This window comes from Ascidiella aspersa, chromosome 1, assembly GCF_963924565.1.
Source record: "Ascidiella aspersa chromosome 1, kaAscAspe10.2, whole genome shotgun sequence".
Taxonomy (NCBI): Eukaryota; Metazoa; Chordata; class Ascidiacea; order Phlebobranchia; family Ascidiidae; genus Ascidiella; species Ascidiella aspersa.
The window spans coordinates 16,639,709-16,658,456 of NC_139447.1; the positions used below are offsets into that span (position 1 = coordinate 16,639,709).

At 30.4% G+C, this 18,748-nt stretch overlaps 1 protein-coding gene across 1 annotated transcript in view; it reads right to left on the reverse strand.

Annotated features, from left to right (window-relative positions):
* Nucleotides 1-4,667: 4,667 nt before the first annotated feature.
* The window catches only part of LOC146168086 (CUB and sushi domain-containing protein 1-like), a 71,482-nt gene continuing 57,401 nt past the window's right edge, over nucleotides 4,668-18,748 (reverse strand). Inside the window, exons 56-84 of the mRNA XM_083386207.1 lie at nucleotides 17,911-18,093; nucleotides 17,482-17,664; nucleotides 16,977-17,159; nucleotides 16,590-16,772; nucleotides 15,930-16,112; nucleotides 15,437-15,619; nucleotides 14,994-15,176; nucleotides 14,561-14,743; nucleotides 14,057-14,239; nucleotides 13,613-13,795; nucleotides 13,120-13,302; nucleotides 12,677-12,859; nucleotides 12,244-12,426; nucleotides 11,740-11,922; nucleotides 11,296-11,478; nucleotides 10,812-10,994; nucleotides 10,368-10,550; nucleotides 9,884-10,066; nucleotides 9,440-9,622; nucleotides 8,947-9,129; nucleotides 8,503-8,685; nucleotides 7,983-8,165; nucleotides 7,540-7,722; nucleotides 7,038-7,220; nucleotides 6,636-6,818; nucleotides 6,281-6,463; nucleotides 5,809-5,907; nucleotides 5,256-5,468; nucleotides 4,668-5,174 (exon numbers count right to left, since the gene is read on the reverse strand). Of these exons, the coding sequence (XP_083242333.1) occupies nucleotides 4,981-5,174; nucleotides 5,256-5,468; nucleotides 5,809-5,907; nucleotides 6,281-6,463; nucleotides 6,636-6,818; nucleotides 7,038-7,220; nucleotides 7,540-7,722; nucleotides 7,983-8,165; nucleotides 8,503-8,685; nucleotides 8,947-9,129; nucleotides 9,440-9,622; nucleotides 9,884-10,066; nucleotides 10,368-10,550; nucleotides 10,812-10,994; nucleotides 11,296-11,478; nucleotides 11,740-11,922; nucleotides 12,244-12,426; nucleotides 12,677-12,859; nucleotides 13,120-13,302; nucleotides 13,613-13,795; nucleotides 14,057-14,239; nucleotides 14,561-14,743; nucleotides 14,994-15,176; nucleotides 15,437-15,619; nucleotides 15,930-16,112; nucleotides 16,590-16,772; nucleotides 16,977-17,159; nucleotides 17,482-17,664; nucleotides 17,911-18,093 (5,264 nt within the window). The 3' untranslated portion in view covers nucleotides 4,668-4,980. The remainder of the gene's footprint in view (nucleotides 5,175-5,255; nucleotides 5,469-5,808; nucleotides 5,908-6,280; nucleotides 6,464-6,635; nucleotides 6,819-7,037; nucleotides 7,221-7,539; nucleotides 7,723-7,982; nucleotides 8,166-8,502; nucleotides 8,686-8,946; nucleotides 9,130-9,439; nucleotides 9,623-9,883; nucleotides 10,067-10,367; nucleotides 10,551-10,811; nucleotides 10,995-11,295; nucleotides 11,479-11,739; nucleotides 11,923-12,243; nucleotides 12,427-12,676; nucleotides 12,860-13,119; nucleotides 13,303-13,612; nucleotides 13,796-14,056; nucleotides 14,240-14,560; nucleotides 14,744-14,993; nucleotides 15,177-15,436; nucleotides 15,620-15,929; nucleotides 16,113-16,589; nucleotides 16,773-16,976; nucleotides 17,160-17,481; nucleotides 17,665-17,910; nucleotides 18,094-18,748) is intronic.

The following is an 18,748-nucleotide window of genomic DNA, read 5'->3' on the forward strand; positions in this document are numbered from 1 at the left end:
TGGAAGTGGGGTTCTTGCTACCTTAGGAACTTTTACAGCTCAGGTGAAGTCTAAAGACAGTCTTCATAAGTGCAAGGTAGATTTCATTGTTACAGAAAGAAAGGGTCACACCTTACTGGGAAAGGGTACTGCAGAACTGATTCAGATACAGTGTCCAAAACTGCTTTTTTTTTTATGTGATATTGTCATGTACCGTACATGTGTTTTAATTTCTTTGTTGTGATGTTTAAAGTAAAAGGGGAGGGATGTAGTGTTTTGTAATGTGCCGGTTACCATCTCGTGTCTTCTGTTAAATTGTAGCGTCATAAGTAATAATTAGTGGATAATTTGGAATTTATCGTATTGCATATTTTTACCTCGTTTGTTTTCACATAAAACCTGTCTTTTATCGCTATGACGTAATGGAAATTTACCGTTATTTTGCCGCTCGTAAGAACTTGCTAACCAAAACATTCCCAGCAAAACGCGGAGTTATGTGATGACACACATTTCCGCTGCCCTAAAAAAGGTTTTTCGTGCACACGTAACCTGTTTCCGTCATGCGAAGTGTAAATATATTTATGTGTTGGTGTTTCGATATACTCAGTTGGTCGCCAGTTAAATACAGAAAGGTTGTGTTGCTTGCCGGCTTCTGGCTGGTTTGCTAAACACCAGCCTACAAACACTGTGTGGATTTGTAATCAGACTCAGACAATACCCATTGTAGAAGTTGGTGATTGATCGTGGTAAAAGAACATTTAATTGAGACTCATTAATCGAAAACCTACTCTCTACAAATTGCCCTCCGAGTGAAGAAACGAAGCTCAAAGAAAAGATGTGCCTTAATCTGTACGGACCACCTACAAACGACCGCCTAAAAACTGCCACGTTTGGAACCAGCTTTTAAACCAGCCAGAAAAATTGGAAACATTTTACCTTCAACTAAAGATCCAGTCATACCAGAAAAACGTCAAGGGGCTGTTTATGAGATTCCCTGTGGAGGTTGCTCAGCAACATATATAGGGGAAACTAAACGTTCCTTTCATACCAGGAAACTCGAACACATGCGTGATGTCCGCCACGAAAAGGCATCCCGGTCAGCTCTGGCAGAGCATGCGGTTGAACTCCGACACGGAATTGATTGGGATAACTGTAAAATTCTAGACTGGGAACCGCACTATTACAAAAGACGGTTCATTGAATCATTCCGGATTGACAAATTTCCTAACACCATGAATAAAAAGGATTCATGGTATCCGGCAATCTACTCGTCGTTGTAGCTATACGCAATAGCTGATAAACGCTCGTTGTCCGACGGCGCAGTTCCGCACCGGATGACTCCGACGTGTCACAGCTTATCGCATACTTCAGCGACGTCTAGAATTATTAATTTTAATCTACGTTTTTTCAATTTTTTACTTCTCAGTATATAAGATGGCTAACTCAGTCTCGTTTTAATTATTAACCCTGATGAGGTCAGCTGGTATCTGCTGCCGAAACGTCGGTTTATACTTCGTTTACACCAGAAGAGCGATTTCTATCTAACGAACTTGGAATGTTCAACCATTTAGTTAGCACTAGTGTTAGTGATGTAATAATAATGTTGATAATGTGGTAGTGATGTAACTGTTGTTCTTTCGTAAGGTGATGTAATATGAGCGTTGAATCAATTGGCGTGCCGTGAAAAAAAAAACATCTCGCGTGCCACTTGTGCCAGGGGTTGCCGACCCCTGGTCTATTATCTAAGTCTAAGCTTAAACGTCGATCGCACGATCTTTTGATAAATGTTAAAAGAGCTTAATTTTTGTGCTTGGAGCTCAATAGTTTGAAATCAACGCGTTAAACTTGTGAATCACGACTTAATTTTGTTGTGCACGAAATAATTTCGTGTTAAATTTCCGAATTCTTTTAAACATTTGGTACGTTTTGGGTTTTTGTCTGTTTTTCTCTCATCACGCAGCCGCGTTTACACACGAGTTTAAATACCTCGTATGAAAAAGCATAATGGTTTATCCACACGCGAAACATTAGCTTTCAAATCACAACTTTAGGACCACCCCAACTTCAAAGCGTATTTTCTTGTGATGCGTCGTTATTTTAAAACTTACATTGAACGAATTGTGCAAACTAAAAAAAATGCAAATTTATAAGGAGATGTTGCTCAATGTTAAAAATCAATAGAATTTAATTCCGAACAAATAACTGCCCCTCCTTTCTTTTGTCTTCACAGTTTCACGTTTTTCACCATGTATGACGATAGGACGTGAGCGAGACAAAGAGACAAAAACATATAACGCCTGTCGTTCGTTGACTTATCGACAGAAGAAAACAGCTTGTTGTTGAACGTGTTGCTAAAAGCTACAACTCGTGTGACTCATTGCCTTGTTCATGTTCATTTCGCTCGAATCGTATTAAGTACTTTCTAACAAAAGTCAATTGTGTTAAAAAATATAGCAACCTTTCGGGTATATTGCGAAAATCAGCCGTCGTGTTATATTCACGGACGGCAACAAATTTTGTGTGCGAGTATTTGTAGCGTGCTATGACACGTAACCTGTTTCCGTCATGCGAAGTGTATTGGCGTTTCAATATACTCAGTTGGTCGCCAGTTAACTACAGAAAGGTTGTGTTGATTGCCGGCTTCTGGCTGGTTTGCTAAACACCAGCCTACAAACACTGTGTGGATTTGTAATCAGACTCAGACAATACCCATTGTAGAAGTTGGTGATTTGATCGTGGTAAAAGAACATTTAATTGAGACTCATTAATCAAAAACTTACTCTCTACAAAATAAACCGGTGCGTACATTGGTATTTTACCTAGCGTGTGCTGCCTAATGGACAGCAACAATAACAAATTGGTTAAATGCCGAAAAGCGCGAGTAAGGCACTACAATCCCTAGTCAACATATTTCAAAATTTCAGTCAATGAAATATAATTTACAGTGTCAAAAAATATTATTTTGAAAAAATGCACTGAAATCGAATCGGTTACTCGTGCAAGTTTTCTTCGTTCAATAACAACCAAGTTAATAAAAAATTTGTACCTCATTTTTATCCGACCCGCGTTAATCAGTCGTTACATCCATCCGGCCAAATTGCAACAGGACTCAAAACCAAAATGTGCACTTACGATATTCGGTGCACATTGTGCACTAACGATATGTGCACCTAACAGTTCACATTCGATGGTGCATTTACTGTCGCATTTTCATATTACCTACCTATCGATAGTATTTCGTTTTTATATTGTTAATTGATCTAAACCTAATCATCTGTGATTAAACTTATATAAATAACACTGGACACTACAACCAAACGGAGGATCCACGAGCTTCGCATGCACAAAATCAATATAGTAAAAGCAAACCACTCATGTGCGTGGCTGTACCGGTAATATTTAATGCAATTCTAAAATTGTTTGCTACTTACTTAACCAATTTTATTTCGCTTTAGTGTGAGGATTTTTTGCCTATACTTTATACGTACGATAATGCATTTTTGTCTTTAAAATAAAAACAAAATCTGTTTAGCTGTACAATACTTAAACTGCCATTTCGTTGGGCGTCTAGTTTCTTAAAAATGCAATTTTGAGTCGTATAGCTATTTGGTCACTTGTGCAGCCATAGGGTTGTAGGATCAATGCTCAACAATACCAACAAATATTTTATATCAATGCGTGAATCTTATACTTCAGGCCTTGTTCTATGTTAAAAGTTTTGTTGACTAAATCAAGTAAACGCAAATTTTATCCAATTTAGTTGGGAATTAAGCACGAATGTGACCGACAACAGGGGTTATTATTTGCTTGGTATGACATTACTTTATGAAGTCATCTTTAAAACATTCACGTGCCCTAAAACAAAAACACTGGATCAGCCACTAGAGTTTAACTGGCCGATGTAATTCATCCGGCCCGCCGCCTCTTTGACTATTTCAACTACGTAAGTGCGAAAAAATTTGGCGCTTCGCGCGAATCATCATTCTGCGTCCGGTTTGTTTACGTTTTGATGCTGTTTTTTCACCTAGATCAGCGCTTCTCTACCGTTGCTCCGTGGAAGGCCGCCAAGTGCTTACGGAAAAACGGAAAACGTATTCAAAATGATGGAAATATATTTCTTAATTTTTTTTTCGGCAATGTAATAAAAACTTACAAGAAAAGAAATGCCGGTATACCAAAAAAAAAATCGCGCTCGCTTCGCTCGCCAGGTGTGCCTTGACTTAAAAAAGTCAAACACGGAGCTAGATTAAATTGGGAATGTTATCGCGTTCCCTCAAAGTATAGTTTTAATACACTTTTCATTAGTAGTATGGATGCCAACGTGTTAAGTCGAATTTTAAACCAAACAAACGCCTTTTTAGCGCTTTGCGCCAACACTCCCCCCTAAAATGTAACTAAACACGATTTTAAGTGAAAAAACGATTCGAGACCCGGCTGATTCACAGTTGTTCTTACATGAAAATAACACAATTCTTAGTTAACATTTTGTGCGGCCGCAGAGTTCTTTCTGAGTTTGGTTTTGGCCCGTGACTAGAAAAAGGTTGCCGGTCCACAGCTTTCTAAAAAAACATCTAAAGGGTCCATCACACTACAAAGGTTGGGAACTACTGAACCATAATATTGTTAGCATAATATGATGATCACGAGTTAGCAAGTAGGAATCTTTTACTATTTCTTCCAAACGCAAGAATAAACAGTTACTCTACCGAACAAAGTATAATAGAAAGTTGGCAAAACAAAGCAGTAATATAAAAAATAAATATAATTTATTTACTATTTACATTTTTTACACTTAATAATAAATGCTTATAGAAACCAAGTGTATACATACTTAAACGTCCATTTAATTAACAATTTTGGTTTTCATTTGGGCAAGAAAACTCTATTTTAAACTGTTATTAACGAGGTCAAAAAAGGCACAACACAAAAATAAAACGGAACAAGTGCGTCATGATACTGATAAAAGATAGCAATGTAGATATTGGAATTTTAAAAACGTTTTTATATACACGTTTCAGCCACATACGATCTTTGGCAAAAAACATTTGCAGATGTGCCGTCGCAAGAAACGTCAAACCAATGATACGGTGAAACGGTCTGCATTACTACACAACTTTCAGTTAAACCGGCACTAGAATCAAAATTTAGGACGGATACTGCTGAGCCGCTTGTTCCATATATCCAATTTCCGCTTTCTGTAAGTATTATAAATTAAGTTGATCCAATTCAACATTATATCTACAACAGCCTTGGTAAATCCGAGTCGAGGTACTTACGAGAATCTTTGATTACATTGATCCAAAGTAGACCAGTTGAAAACACAGTTGTTGTCAGGCTTAACGAAATTTCAATTTCAGAGCGAGATGACACGTCTGGCTGGGTTATTATTGCATTTGCATCTACGGAAATGCAGGTTGCCGCGGCGTTGTTATAGGACGTCGCCACCGTGACCAGTGGTTGATATTCGATGCTGTTTATTACATACCACTCTGAACAAAACATTAATTTTTATCACCCAAACATGTTTGTTATAATAATTTAACATAGCCTTACACTTGGAAAGAGTTTACTTATTTTTCTTGGATAATAAGTAATATAAAAATGCTACCATTGATAAAGGAGGTAAAAGTGGCAAAGGTGAAATCGTTGTACAGCATTATCCATCAAACAATTTTTATAGAAAGTTAACCATATGTACTGCTTATTGTATGTGGTGTGTATTTGTATTGCATTCTATCAGTATTGCACATTGTATTTGTCACATTTTATTCATATATTTTTATTTTTGCCTTTGGATATTCAAAAAAGCAATTAAAAGTGATAACTCACCACAAAATAATCCATTGTAACCTGCTTCACAAAGGCAACAAAATGAAGAAGAAATTTCAACACACAATCCTAAATTGTTGCATCCTTTCGAATTACAATCTTAAATAAAAACAAAGTGATATAAATCTATATAACACTAGGACAACAGCGAAAAGTGCACTTTGTTTTGTTTAAATAAAATACAAGGATAATAGTCTATATATATCAAAGAAAAACAAATTATACTACATATTTTAAATGTTCTAAAAAAGTCACAAAAAAGTAAACTTAAAACTTATAAAACGTTGCAATGTTGTGTTTTAAAGCAAGACTTTTATATTTTGAATTACAAGTTAAATTTTCTACTATTATTTAATTTTTTTTTACAGAAATACACAAACCACAGATCTTAGCTATATAAAAGCTTTAACTCTTCGAAAAGGAATACAAACTTTCTGAAAATTAAAATACAAATGAAAATTTTTTAACTCACTTTCTGTACAAGTGGCAGCCAGTGAAGAAAAAGTTCCATCACTTTGACAAGTTACTGTATTTGTACCATCCAAATTATATCCACTTTTGCAGGAATATGTTAGAACATCATTAATGTCATATTGTAAGGGATCATTAACTGGTGAATACACTCCATTTGAAAGATCAGTAGGTTGAGTGCAAACTGAAAAAAATAAAGCCAATAAAAATCAAGACTTATAAAATATATTGTAAATTATAATTATGTTAGCACACAAACAAATTTTTTTATCATTTAAAAAAATGCACATTTCTTATTTCACCAGATCAGACTGAACAAACTTATAAAAATTATTTATTTGTATATTCATATATACCTTGCACACATGTGGCAGAAAGTGTAGTGAATGTTCCATCACTTTGACAAGTTACTGTACTAGTCCCATCCAATTTGTATCCATTATTACAGGAATATGTTAAAACATCATTAATGTCATATTGTAAGGGATCATTGACTGGTGAATAAACTCCATTGGAAAGATCAGTAGGTTGAGTACAAACTGTGGACAAAAAACCTCCTATTTACCAAAGTGGCAACAATAGAAAGTGTACAAAAAATGCTAACTCAATAAAACACTGATCATTTTGATTAATGACAATTTAACCGCAAATATAGAATTGACTAAAAAAAATTCATCTTAGAAACCAACCAATAAGCCAAGTTTCAAGGTTAAATTAGTTTAATAAATAAATTAAAAAGTAAAACAATATATAATTGCCTTGGACACATGTTGCAGAAAGCATGGTGAAAGTTCCATCGCTTTGACAAGTTACTGTACTAGTTCCATCCAATTTGTATCCATTATTACAGGAATATGTTAAAACATCATTAATGTCATATTGTAAGGGATCATTGACTGGTGAATAAACTCCATTGGAAAGATCAGTAGGTTGAGTACAAACTGAAAGCAAAAATTCAAAGATTTCAAAGAATTAAGCAATTTTATGAAACTAAAAAGCAAACAAACTAACTGAAAGTATTTAAAAATGTGATTCGCAATTAAATATTTCACTAAGAGTGTTTAATTAATCAATTCATACCAATATCTATAACAAAAATATTGACTCAGATAACTCAATGCTTAGTTTTGTTCAATCGAAATAATTAAAAAAATCCAATTTGGTTATAGGGTTGGAAACTAATTTCTTATAAGATTTGTATAAAACCACAAAATTATTTGTGGTTATCATACAATAATTAAACTATGGTGTCAATATTACCTTGAATGCAAGTTGCAGAAAGTGTAGTGAATGTTCCATCACTTTGACAAGTTACTGTACTAGTTCCATCCAATTTGTATCCATTATTACAAGAATATGTTAAAACATCATTAATATCATATTGTAAGGGATCATTGACTGGTGAATAAACTCCATTGGAAAGATCAGTAGGTTGAGTACAGACTAAAGACATAAAGTTAAATGAAAAATGTTAACTGAAAAAAATCTAAATATATATTTGTAAATAATAAACAATTAATCAAGGTAATAACAATTTGAAATGCACTATTTGAAAAGATTTTATTAACTCAATAAAAGTCATAAACACTTGCATAAACAACAATTTAGCATTAACTGTTCACCTCAGAACATAAATTATACAACAACATTTAATGGTAAATTGGTTTCAAAAACAATTTGAAAAGTACAACATAATTAATTACCTTGAACACATGTGGCAGAAAGTGTAGTGAATGTTCCATCGCTTTGGCAAGTTACTGTACTAGTTCCATCCAATTTGTATCCATTATTACAGGAATATGTCAGAACATCATTAATGTCATATTGTAAGGGATCATTGACTGGTGAATAAACTCCATTGGAAAGATCAGTAGGTTGAGTACAAACTGAAAGCAGAAATTCAAAGATTTCAAAGATTTCAAAGATTTCAAAGATTTCAAAGAATAAAGCAATTTTATGAAACTAAAAAGCAAACAAACTAAACTGAAAGTATTTAAAAATGTGATTCACAATCAAATATTTCACTAAGAGTGTTTAATTAATCAATTCATACAAATATCTAAAACAAAAATATTGACTCAGATAAACTCAATGCTTAGTTTTGTTCAATCGAAATAATTAAAAAAATCCAATTTGGTGATAGGGTTGGAAACTAATTTCTTATAACATTTGCATAAAACCACAAAATTATTTGTGGTTATCATACAATGGTCTCAATATTACCTTGAATACAAGATGCAGAAAGTGTAGTGAATGTTCCATCACTTTGACAAGTTACTGTACTAGTTCCATCCAATTTGTATCCATTATTACAAGAATATGTTAAAACATCATTAATGTCATATTGTAAGGGATCATTGACTGGTGAATAAACTCCATTGGAAAGATCAGTAGGTTGAGTACAGACTAAAGACATAAAGTTAAATTAAAAATGCTAACTGAAAAAAATCTAAATATATATTTGTAAATAATAAACAATCAATCAAGGTAATAACAATTTGAAATGTACTATTTGAAAAGTTTTTTATTAACTCAATAAAAGTCATAAACAATTGCATAAACAAAAATTTAGCACTAACTGTTCGCCTCAGAACAAAAATATACAACAACATTTAATGGTAAATTGGTTTCAAAAACAATTTAAAAAGTACAACAATAAATAATTACCTTGAACACATGTGGCAGAAAGTGTAGTGAATGTTCCATCGCTTTGGCAAGTTACTGTACTAGTTCCATCCAATTTGTATCCATTATTACAAGAATATGTTAAAACATCATTAATGTCATATTGTAAGGGATCATTGACTGGTGAATAAACTCCATTGGAAAGATCAGTAGGTTGAGTACAGACTGAAAGCAGAAATTCAAAGATTTCAAAGAATAAAGCAATTTTATGAAACTAAAAATCAAACAAACTAAACTGAAAGTATTTAAAAATGTGATTCACAATCAAATATTTCACTAAGAGTGTTTAATTAATCAATTCATACAAATATCTAAAACAAAAATATTGACTCAGATAAACTCAATGCTTAGTTTTGTTCAATCGAAATAAATAAAAAAATCCAATTTGGTTATAGGGTTGGAAACTAATTTCTTATAACATTTGCATAAAACCACAAAATTATTTGTGGTTATCATACAATGGTCTCAATATTACCTTGAATGCAAGATGCAGAAAGTGTAGTGAATGTTCCACCACTTTGACAAGTTACTGTACTAGTTCCATCCAATTTGTATCCATTATTACAAGAATATGTTAAAACATCATTAATGTCATATTGTAAGGGATCATTGACTGGTGAATAAACTCCATTGGAAAGATCAGTAGGTTGAGTACAGACTAAAGACATAAAGTTAAATTAAAAATGCTAACTGCAAAAAATCTAAATATATATTTGTAAATAATAAACAATTAATCAAGGTAATAACAATTTGAAATGAACTATTTGAAAAGTTTTTTATTAACTCAATAAAAGTCATAAACAATTGCATAAACAAAAATTTAGCATTAACTGTTCGCCTCAGAACAAAAATATACAACAACATTTAATGGTAAATTGGTTTCAAAAACAATTTAAAAAGTACAACAATAAATAATTACCTTGAACACATGTGGCAGAAAGTGTAGTGAATGTTCCATCGCTTTGGCAAGTTACTGTACTAGTTCCATCCAATTTGTATCCATTATTACAAGAATACGTTAAAACATCATTAATGTCATATTGTAAGGGATCATTGACTGGTGAATAAACTCCATTGGAAAGATCAGTAGGTCGAGTACAAACTGAAAGCAGAAATTCAAAGAATAAAGCAATTTTATGAAACTAAAAAGCAAACAAACTAAACTGAAAGTATTTAAAAATGTGATTCACAATCAAATATTTCACTAAGAGTGTTTAATTAATCAATTCATACAAATATCTAAAACAAAAATATTGACTCAGATAAACTCAATGCTTAGTTTTGTTCAATCAAAATAATTAAAAAAATCCAATTTGGTTATAGGGTTGGAAACTAATTTCTTATAACATTTGCATAAAACCACAAAATTATTTGTGGTTATCATACAATGGTCTCAATATTACCTTGAATGCAAGATGCAGAAAGTGTAGTGAATGTTCCACCACTTTGACAAGTTACTGTACTAGTTCCATCCAATTTGTATCCATTATTACAAGAATATGTTAAAACATCATTAATGTCATATTGTAAGGGATCATTGACTGGTGAATAAACTCCATTGGAAAGATCAGTAGGTTGAGTACAGACTAAAGACATAAAGTTAAATTAAAAATGCTAACTGCAAAAAATCTAAATATATATTTGTAAATAATAAACAATTAATCAAGGTAATAACAATTTGAAATGAACTATTTGAAAAGTTTTTTATTAACTCAATAAAAGTCATAAACAATTGCATAAACAAAAATTTAGCATTAACTGTTCGCCTCAGAACAAAAATATACAACAACATTTAATGGTAAATTGGTTTCAAAAACAATTTAAAAAGTACAACAATAAATAATTACCTTGAACACATGTGGCAGAAAGTGTAGTGAATGTTCCATCGCTTTGGCAAGTTACTGTACTAGTTCCATCCAATTTGTATCCATTATTACAAGAATATGTTAAAACATCATTAATGTCATATTGTAAGGGATCATTGACTGGTGAATAAACTCCATTGGAAAGATCAGTAGGTCGAGTACAAACTGAAAGCAGAAATTCAAAGAATAAAGCAATTTTATGAAACTAAAAAGCAAACAAACTAAACTGAAAGTATTTAAAAATGTGATTCACAATCAAATATTTCACTAAGAGTGTTTAATTAATCAATTCATACAAATATCTAAAACAAAAATATTGACTCAGATAAACTCAATGCTTAGTTTTGTTCAATCGAAATAATTAAAAAAATCCAATTTGGTTATAGGGTTGGAAACTAATTTCTTATAACATTTGCATAAAACCACAAAATTATTTGTGGTTATCATACAATGGTCTCAATATTACCTTGAATGCAAGATGCAGAAAGTGTAGTGAATGTTCCACCACTTTGACAAGTTACTGTACTAGTTCCATCCAATTTGTATCCATTATTACAAGAATATGTTAAAACATCATTAATGTCATATTGTAAGGGACCATTGACTGGTGAATAAACTCCATTGGAAAGATCAGTAGGTTGAGTACAGACTAAAGACATGAAGTTAAATTAAAAATGCTAACTGCAAAAAATCTAAATATATATTTGTAAATAATAAACAATTAATCAAGGTAATAACAATTTGAAATGTACTATTTGAAAAGATTTTTATTAACTCAATAAAAGTCATAAACAATTGCATAAACAAAAATTTAGCACTAACTGTTCGCCTCAGAACAAAAATATACAACAACATTTAATGGTAAATTGGTTTCAAAAACAATTTAAAAAGTACAACAATAAATAATTACCTTGAACACATGTGGCAGAAAGTGTAGTGAATGTTCCATCGCTTTGGCAAGTTACTGTACTAGTTCCATCCAATTTGTATCCATTATTACAAGAATATGTTAAAACATCATTAATGTCATATTGTAAGGGATCATTGACTGGTGAATAAACTCCATTGGAAATATCAGTAGGTTGAGTACAAACTGAAAGCAGAAATTCAAAGATTTCAAAGAATAAAGCAATTTTATGAAACTAAAAAGCAAACAAACTAAACTGAAAGTATTTAAAAATGTGATTCGCAATTAAATATTTCACTAAGAGTGTTTAGTTAATCAATTCATACAAATATCTAAAACAAAAATATTGACTCAGATAAACTCAATGCTTAGTTTTGTTCAATCGAAATAATTACAAAAATCCAATTGAGTTATAGGGTTGGAAACTAATTTCTTATAAGATTTGTATAAAACCCCAAAATTATTTGTGGTTATCATACAGTAATTAAACTATGGTGTCAATATTACCTTGAATGCAAGTTGCAGAAAGTGTAGTGAATGTTCCATCACTTTGACAAGTTACTGTACTAGTTCCATCCAATTGGTATCCATTATTACAAGAATATGTTAAAACATCATTAATGTCATATTGTAAGGGATCATTGACTGGTGAATAAACTCCATTGGAAAGATCAGTAGGTTGAGTACAGACTAAAGACATAAAGTTAAATTAAAAACGCTAACTGCAAAAAATCTAAATATATATTTGTAAATAATAAACAATTAATCAAGGTAATAACAATTTGAAATATACTATTTGAAAAGTTTTTTATTAACTCAATAAAATTCATAAACAAAAATTTAGCATTAAATGTTTGCCTCAGATCATAAATTATACAACAACATTTAATGGTAAATTGGTTTCAAAAATAATTTATAAAGTATAACAATAAATCATTACCTTGAACACATGTGGCAGAAAGTGTAGTAAATGTTCCATCGCTTTGGCAAGTTACTGTACTAGTTCCATCCAATTTGTACCCATTATTACAGGAATATGTCAGAACATCATTAATGTCATATTGTAAGGGATCATTGACTGGTGAATAAACTCCATTGGAAAGATCAGTAGGTTGAGTACAGACTAAAGACATAAAGTTAAATTAAAAATGTTAACTGCAAAAAATCTAAATATATATTTGTAAATGATAAACAATTAATCAAGGTAATAACAATTTGAAATGTACTATTTGAAGTTTTTTATTAACTCAATAAAAGTCATAAACAATTGCATAAACAAAAATTTAGCATTAACTGTTCGCCTCAGAACAAAAATTATACAACAGCATTTAATGGTAAATTGGTTTCAAAAACAATTTGAAAAGTACATCAATAAATAATTACCTTGAATGCAAGTTGCAGAAAGTGTAGTGAATGTTCCATCGCTTTGGCAAGATACTGTACTAGTTCCACCCAATTTGTATCCATTATTACAAGAATATGTTAAAACATCATTAATGTCATATTGTAAGGGATCATTGACTGGTGAATAAACTCCATTGGAAAGATCAGTAGGTTGAGTACAAACTGAAAGCAGAAATTCAAAGATTTCAAAGAATAAAGCAATTTTATGAAACTAAAAAGCAAACAAACTAAACTGAAAGTATTTAAAAATGTGATTCACAATGAAATATTTCACTAAGAGTGTTAAATTAATCAATTCATACAAATATCTATAACAAAAATATTGACTCAGATAAACTCAATGCTTAGTTTTGATCAATCGAAATAAATAAAAAAATCCAATTTGGTTATAGGGTTGGAAACTAATTTCTTATAAGATTTGCATAAAACTACAAAATGATTTGTGGTTATCATACAATGGTCTCAATATTACCTTGAATGCAAGATGCAGAAAGTGTAGTGAATGTTCCACCACTTTGACAAGTTACTGTACTAGTTCCATCCAATTTGTATCCATTATTACAAGAATATGTTAAAACATCATTAATGTCATATTGTAAGGGATCATTGACTGGTGAATAAACTCCATTGGAAAGATCAGTAGGTTGAGTACAGACTAAAGACATAAAGTTAAATTAAAAATGCTAACTGCAAAAAATCTAAATATATATTTGTAAATAATAAACAATTAATCAAGGTAATAACAATTTGAAATGTACTATTTGCAAAGATTTTTATTAACTCAATAAAAGTCATAAACAATTGCATAAACAAAAATTTAGCACTAACTGTTCGCCTCAGAACAAAAATATACAACAACATTTAATGGTAAATTGGTTTCAAAAACAATTTAAAAAGTACAACAATAAATAATTACCTTGAACACATGTGGCAGAAAGTGTAGTGAATGTTCCATCGCTTTGGCAAGTTACTGTACTAGTTCCATCCAATTTGTATCCATTATTACAAGAATATGTTAAAACATCATTAATGTCATATTGTAAGGGATCATTGACTGGTGAATAAACTCCATTGGAAATATCAGTAGGTTGAGTACAAACTGAAAGCAGAAATTCAAAGATTTCAAAGAATAAAGCAATTTTATGAAACTAAAAAGCAAACAAACTAAACTGAAAGTATTTAAAAATGTGATTCGCAATTAAATATTTCACTAAGAGTGTTTAATTAATCAATTCATACAAATATCTAAAACAAAAATATTGACTCAGATAAACTCAATGCTTAGTTTTGTTCAATCGAAATAATTACAAAAATCCAATTGGGTTATAGGGTTGGAAACTAATTTCTTATAAGATTTGTATAAAACCACAAAATTATTTGTGGTTATCATACAGTAATTAAACTATGGTGTCAATATTACCTTGAATGCAAGTTGCAGAAAGTGTAATGAATGTTCCATCACTTTGACAAGTTACTGTACTAGTTCCATCCAATTTGTATCCATTATTACAAGAATATGTTAAAACATCATTAATGTCATATTGTAAGGGATCATTGACTGGTGAATAAACTCCATTGGAAAGATCAGTAGGTTGAGTACAGACTAAAGACATAAAGTTAAATTAAAAACGCTAACTGCAAAAAATCTAAATATATATTTGTAAATAATAAACAATTAATCAAGGTAATAACAATTTGAAATATACTATTTGAAAAGTTTTTTATTAACTCAATAAAATTCATAAACAAAAATTTAGCATTAAATGTTCGCCTCAGATCATAAATTATACAACAACATTTAATGGTTAATTGGTTTCAAAAATAATTTATAAAGTATAACAATAAATCATTACCTTGAACACATGTGGCAGAAAGTGTAGTAAATGTTCCATCGCTTTGGCAAGTTACTGTACTAGTTCCATCCAATTTGTACCCATTATTACAGGAATATGTCAGAACATCATTAATGTCATATTGTAAGGGATCATTGACTGGTGAATAAACTCCATTGGAAAGATCAGTAGGTTGAGTACAGACTAAAGACATAAAGTTAAATTAAAAATGTTAACTGCAAAAAATCTAAATATATATTTGTAAATGATAAACAATTAATCAAGGTAATAACAATTTGAAATGTACTATTTGAAGTTTTTTATTAACTCAATAAAAGTCATAAACAATTGCATAAACAAAAATTTAGCATTAACTGTTCGCCTCAGAACAAAAATTATACAACAACATTTAATGGTAAATTGGTTTCAAAAACAATTTGAAAAGTACAACAATAAATAATTACCTTGAATGCAAGTTGCAGAAAGTGTAGTGAATGTTCCATCGCTTTGGCAAGTTACTGTACTAGTTCCACCCAATTTGTATCCATTATTACAAGAATATGTTAAAACATCATTAATGTCATATTGTAAGGGATCATTGACTGGTGAATAAACTCCATTGGAAAGATCAGTAGGTTGAGTACAAACTGAAAGCAGAAATTCAAAGATTTCAAAGAATAAAGCAATTTTATGAAACTAAAAAGCAAACAAACTAAACTGAAAGTATTTAAAAATGTGATTCACAATGAAATATTTCACTAAGAGTGTTAAATTAATCAATTCATACAAATATCTATAACAAAAATATTGACTCAGATAAACTCAATGCTTAGTTTTGTTCAATCGAAATAAATAAAAAAATCCAATTTGGTTATAGGGTTGGAAACTAATTTCTTATAAGATTTGCATAAAACTACAAAATGATTTGTGGTTATCATACAATGGTCTCAATATTACCTTGAATGCAAGATGCAGAAAGTGTAGTGAATGTTCCACCACTTTGACAAGTTACTGTACTAGTTCCATCCAATTTGTATCCATTATTACAAGAATATGTTAAAACATCATTAATGTCATATTGTAAGGGATCATTGACTGGTGAATAAACTCCATTGGAAAGATCAGTAGGTTGAGTACAGACTAAAGACATAAAGTTACATTAAAAATGCCAACTGCAAAAAATCTTAATATATATTTGTAAATTATTAACAATTAATCAAGGTAATAACAATTTGAAATGTACAATTTAAAAAGTTTTTTATTAACTCAATAAAATTCATAAACAAAAATTCAGCATTAAATGTTTACCTCAGAACATAAATTATACAACAACATTTAATGGAATAGCAAACAAATTAAACTGGACATATTTAAAAATGTGTTTCGCTACAAAGTATTTCATGAAGAGTATTTAAGTAATCAATTCGTACAAATACTTAAAACAAAAATATTGACTCAGAAAAACCTTTATGCTTAGTTTTGTACAATCAAAATAAGTTAAAAAATCCAATTTGGTTATAGAGTTAGAAACTAATTTCTTATAAGATTTGTATAAAACTACAAAATTGTTTGTGGTTAGCATACCATACAGTGATTAAACTATGATCTCTATATTACCTTGAATGCAAGTTGCAGTGAGTGTAGTGAATGTTCCATCGATTTGGCAAGTTACTGTACTAGTTCCATCCAATTTGTATCCATTATTACATGAATATGTCAACACATCATTTATGTCATATTGTAAGGGATCATTGACTGGTGAATAAACTCCATTGGAAAGATCAGTTGGTTGAGTACAGACTAAAGACATAAAATACATTGAAAATGCTAACTGCAAAAAATCTTAATATAGAGTTATAAATAATAAACAATTAATCAATGTAATAACAATTAAAAATGTACCATTTGAAAAGTAATTTATTAACTCAATAAAATATTATACAACAACATTTATTGATAAACTGGTTTCATACATAATTATAAAATACAACAAAAAATAATTACCTTGAACACATGTGGCAGAAAGTGTAGTGAATGTCCCATCACTTTGACAGGTTACTGTACTAGTTCCATCCAATTTGTATCCATTATTACAGGAATATGTCAGAACATCATTAATGTCATATTGTAAGGGATCATTGACTGGTGAATAAACTCCATTGGAAAGATCAGTAGGTTGAGTACAGACTGAAAGCAGAAATTCAAAGATTTTAAAGAATAAAGCAATTTTATGAAACTAAATAGCAAACAAATTAAACTGAAAGTATTTAGAAATGTGTTTTACAATGAAATACTTCAGAAACAGTGCTTGATTAACCAATTCGCACAAATACTTAAAAAAAATATTGACTCAGAAAAAACTGTATGCTTAGTTTTATACAATCAAAATAAGTTAAAAAAATCCAATTTGGTTATAGGGTTAGAAACTAATTTCTCATAAAATTTGTATAAAACTACAAAAATTGTTTGTGGTTATCATAAAGTAATTAAACTATGGTCTCATTATTACTTTTAATGCAAGTTGCAGAAAGTGTAGTGAATGTCCCATCACTTTGACAAGTTACTGTACTAGTTCCATCCAATTTATATCCACTATTACAAGAATATGTTAAAACATCATTAACGTCATATTGTAAGGGATCATTGACTGGTGAATAAACTCCATTGGAAAGATCAGTAGGTTGAGTACAGACTGTAGATATAAAGTAATATTGAAAATGCAATTTGCAAAAATCCAAATACGTATTTGTTTATAATAAACAATTAATCAAGGTAATAACAATTTGAAATGTACTATTTGAAAAGTTTTTTAATATCTCAATAAAATTCATAAACAAAAATTTAGCATTAAATGTTGGCCTCAGAACAGAAATTATACAACAACATTTAATGGTATTGGTTTTAAAAACAATTTAAAAATATAACAATAAATCATTACCTTGAACACAAGTGGCAGAAAGTGTAGTGAATGTTCCATCACTTTGACAAGTTACTGTACTAGTTCCATCCAATTTATATCCATTATTACAGGAATATGTCAACATGTCATTAATGTCATATTGTAACGGAACATTTACAGGTGAATAAACTCCATTGGAAAGATCAGTAGGTTGAGTACAAACTAAAAGCCGAAATTAAAATAAATACATAATCATGCAATATTATGACTTTAATCAACAAATATACCTAATGAAATTATTTTGTAATGTTGACCACAATAAAATGTTTCACTAGTAGTACTTGATTAATCAATATGTAAAGATATTTCAAACAAAACTAATGACTCAGAAAATAGTTTGCAATGTACATTTTTTTTTTATTAAAAAACATAAAAAATGAAATTTGCTAAAAAGGTTGACAAATAATTTATTATGCTGAAAAACAAGGGTAACTGTTAACTACTTGTATCCACTGTTAACAAGCTTTCGGACAACCTTGCTTTATCAGGTTAGCAAAGTTTTTACCATGGGTAGTCTTACTCTGACCTGATACAGCATGGTGAAACAAAACCTCTTCAACAGTGATATACAAGTTGTTAACAGTACGACTTTTTTTGAATTTTTAAGTAAGATAAATACAGATATCAACCAAGGCTAATTTCTTAAAGTTTTTTTCTTTATAAAAAAATTTGTTTGTGTTTTAAACAATATATTTTAACTACAACTTCACCATTACCTTGAATACAAGTTGCAGAACGTGTAGTGAACATTGAAAAAATAATTACTTCCTAAATATACACTCATATTTTAATTAGGGCTTCATGAACCCCCAAAACT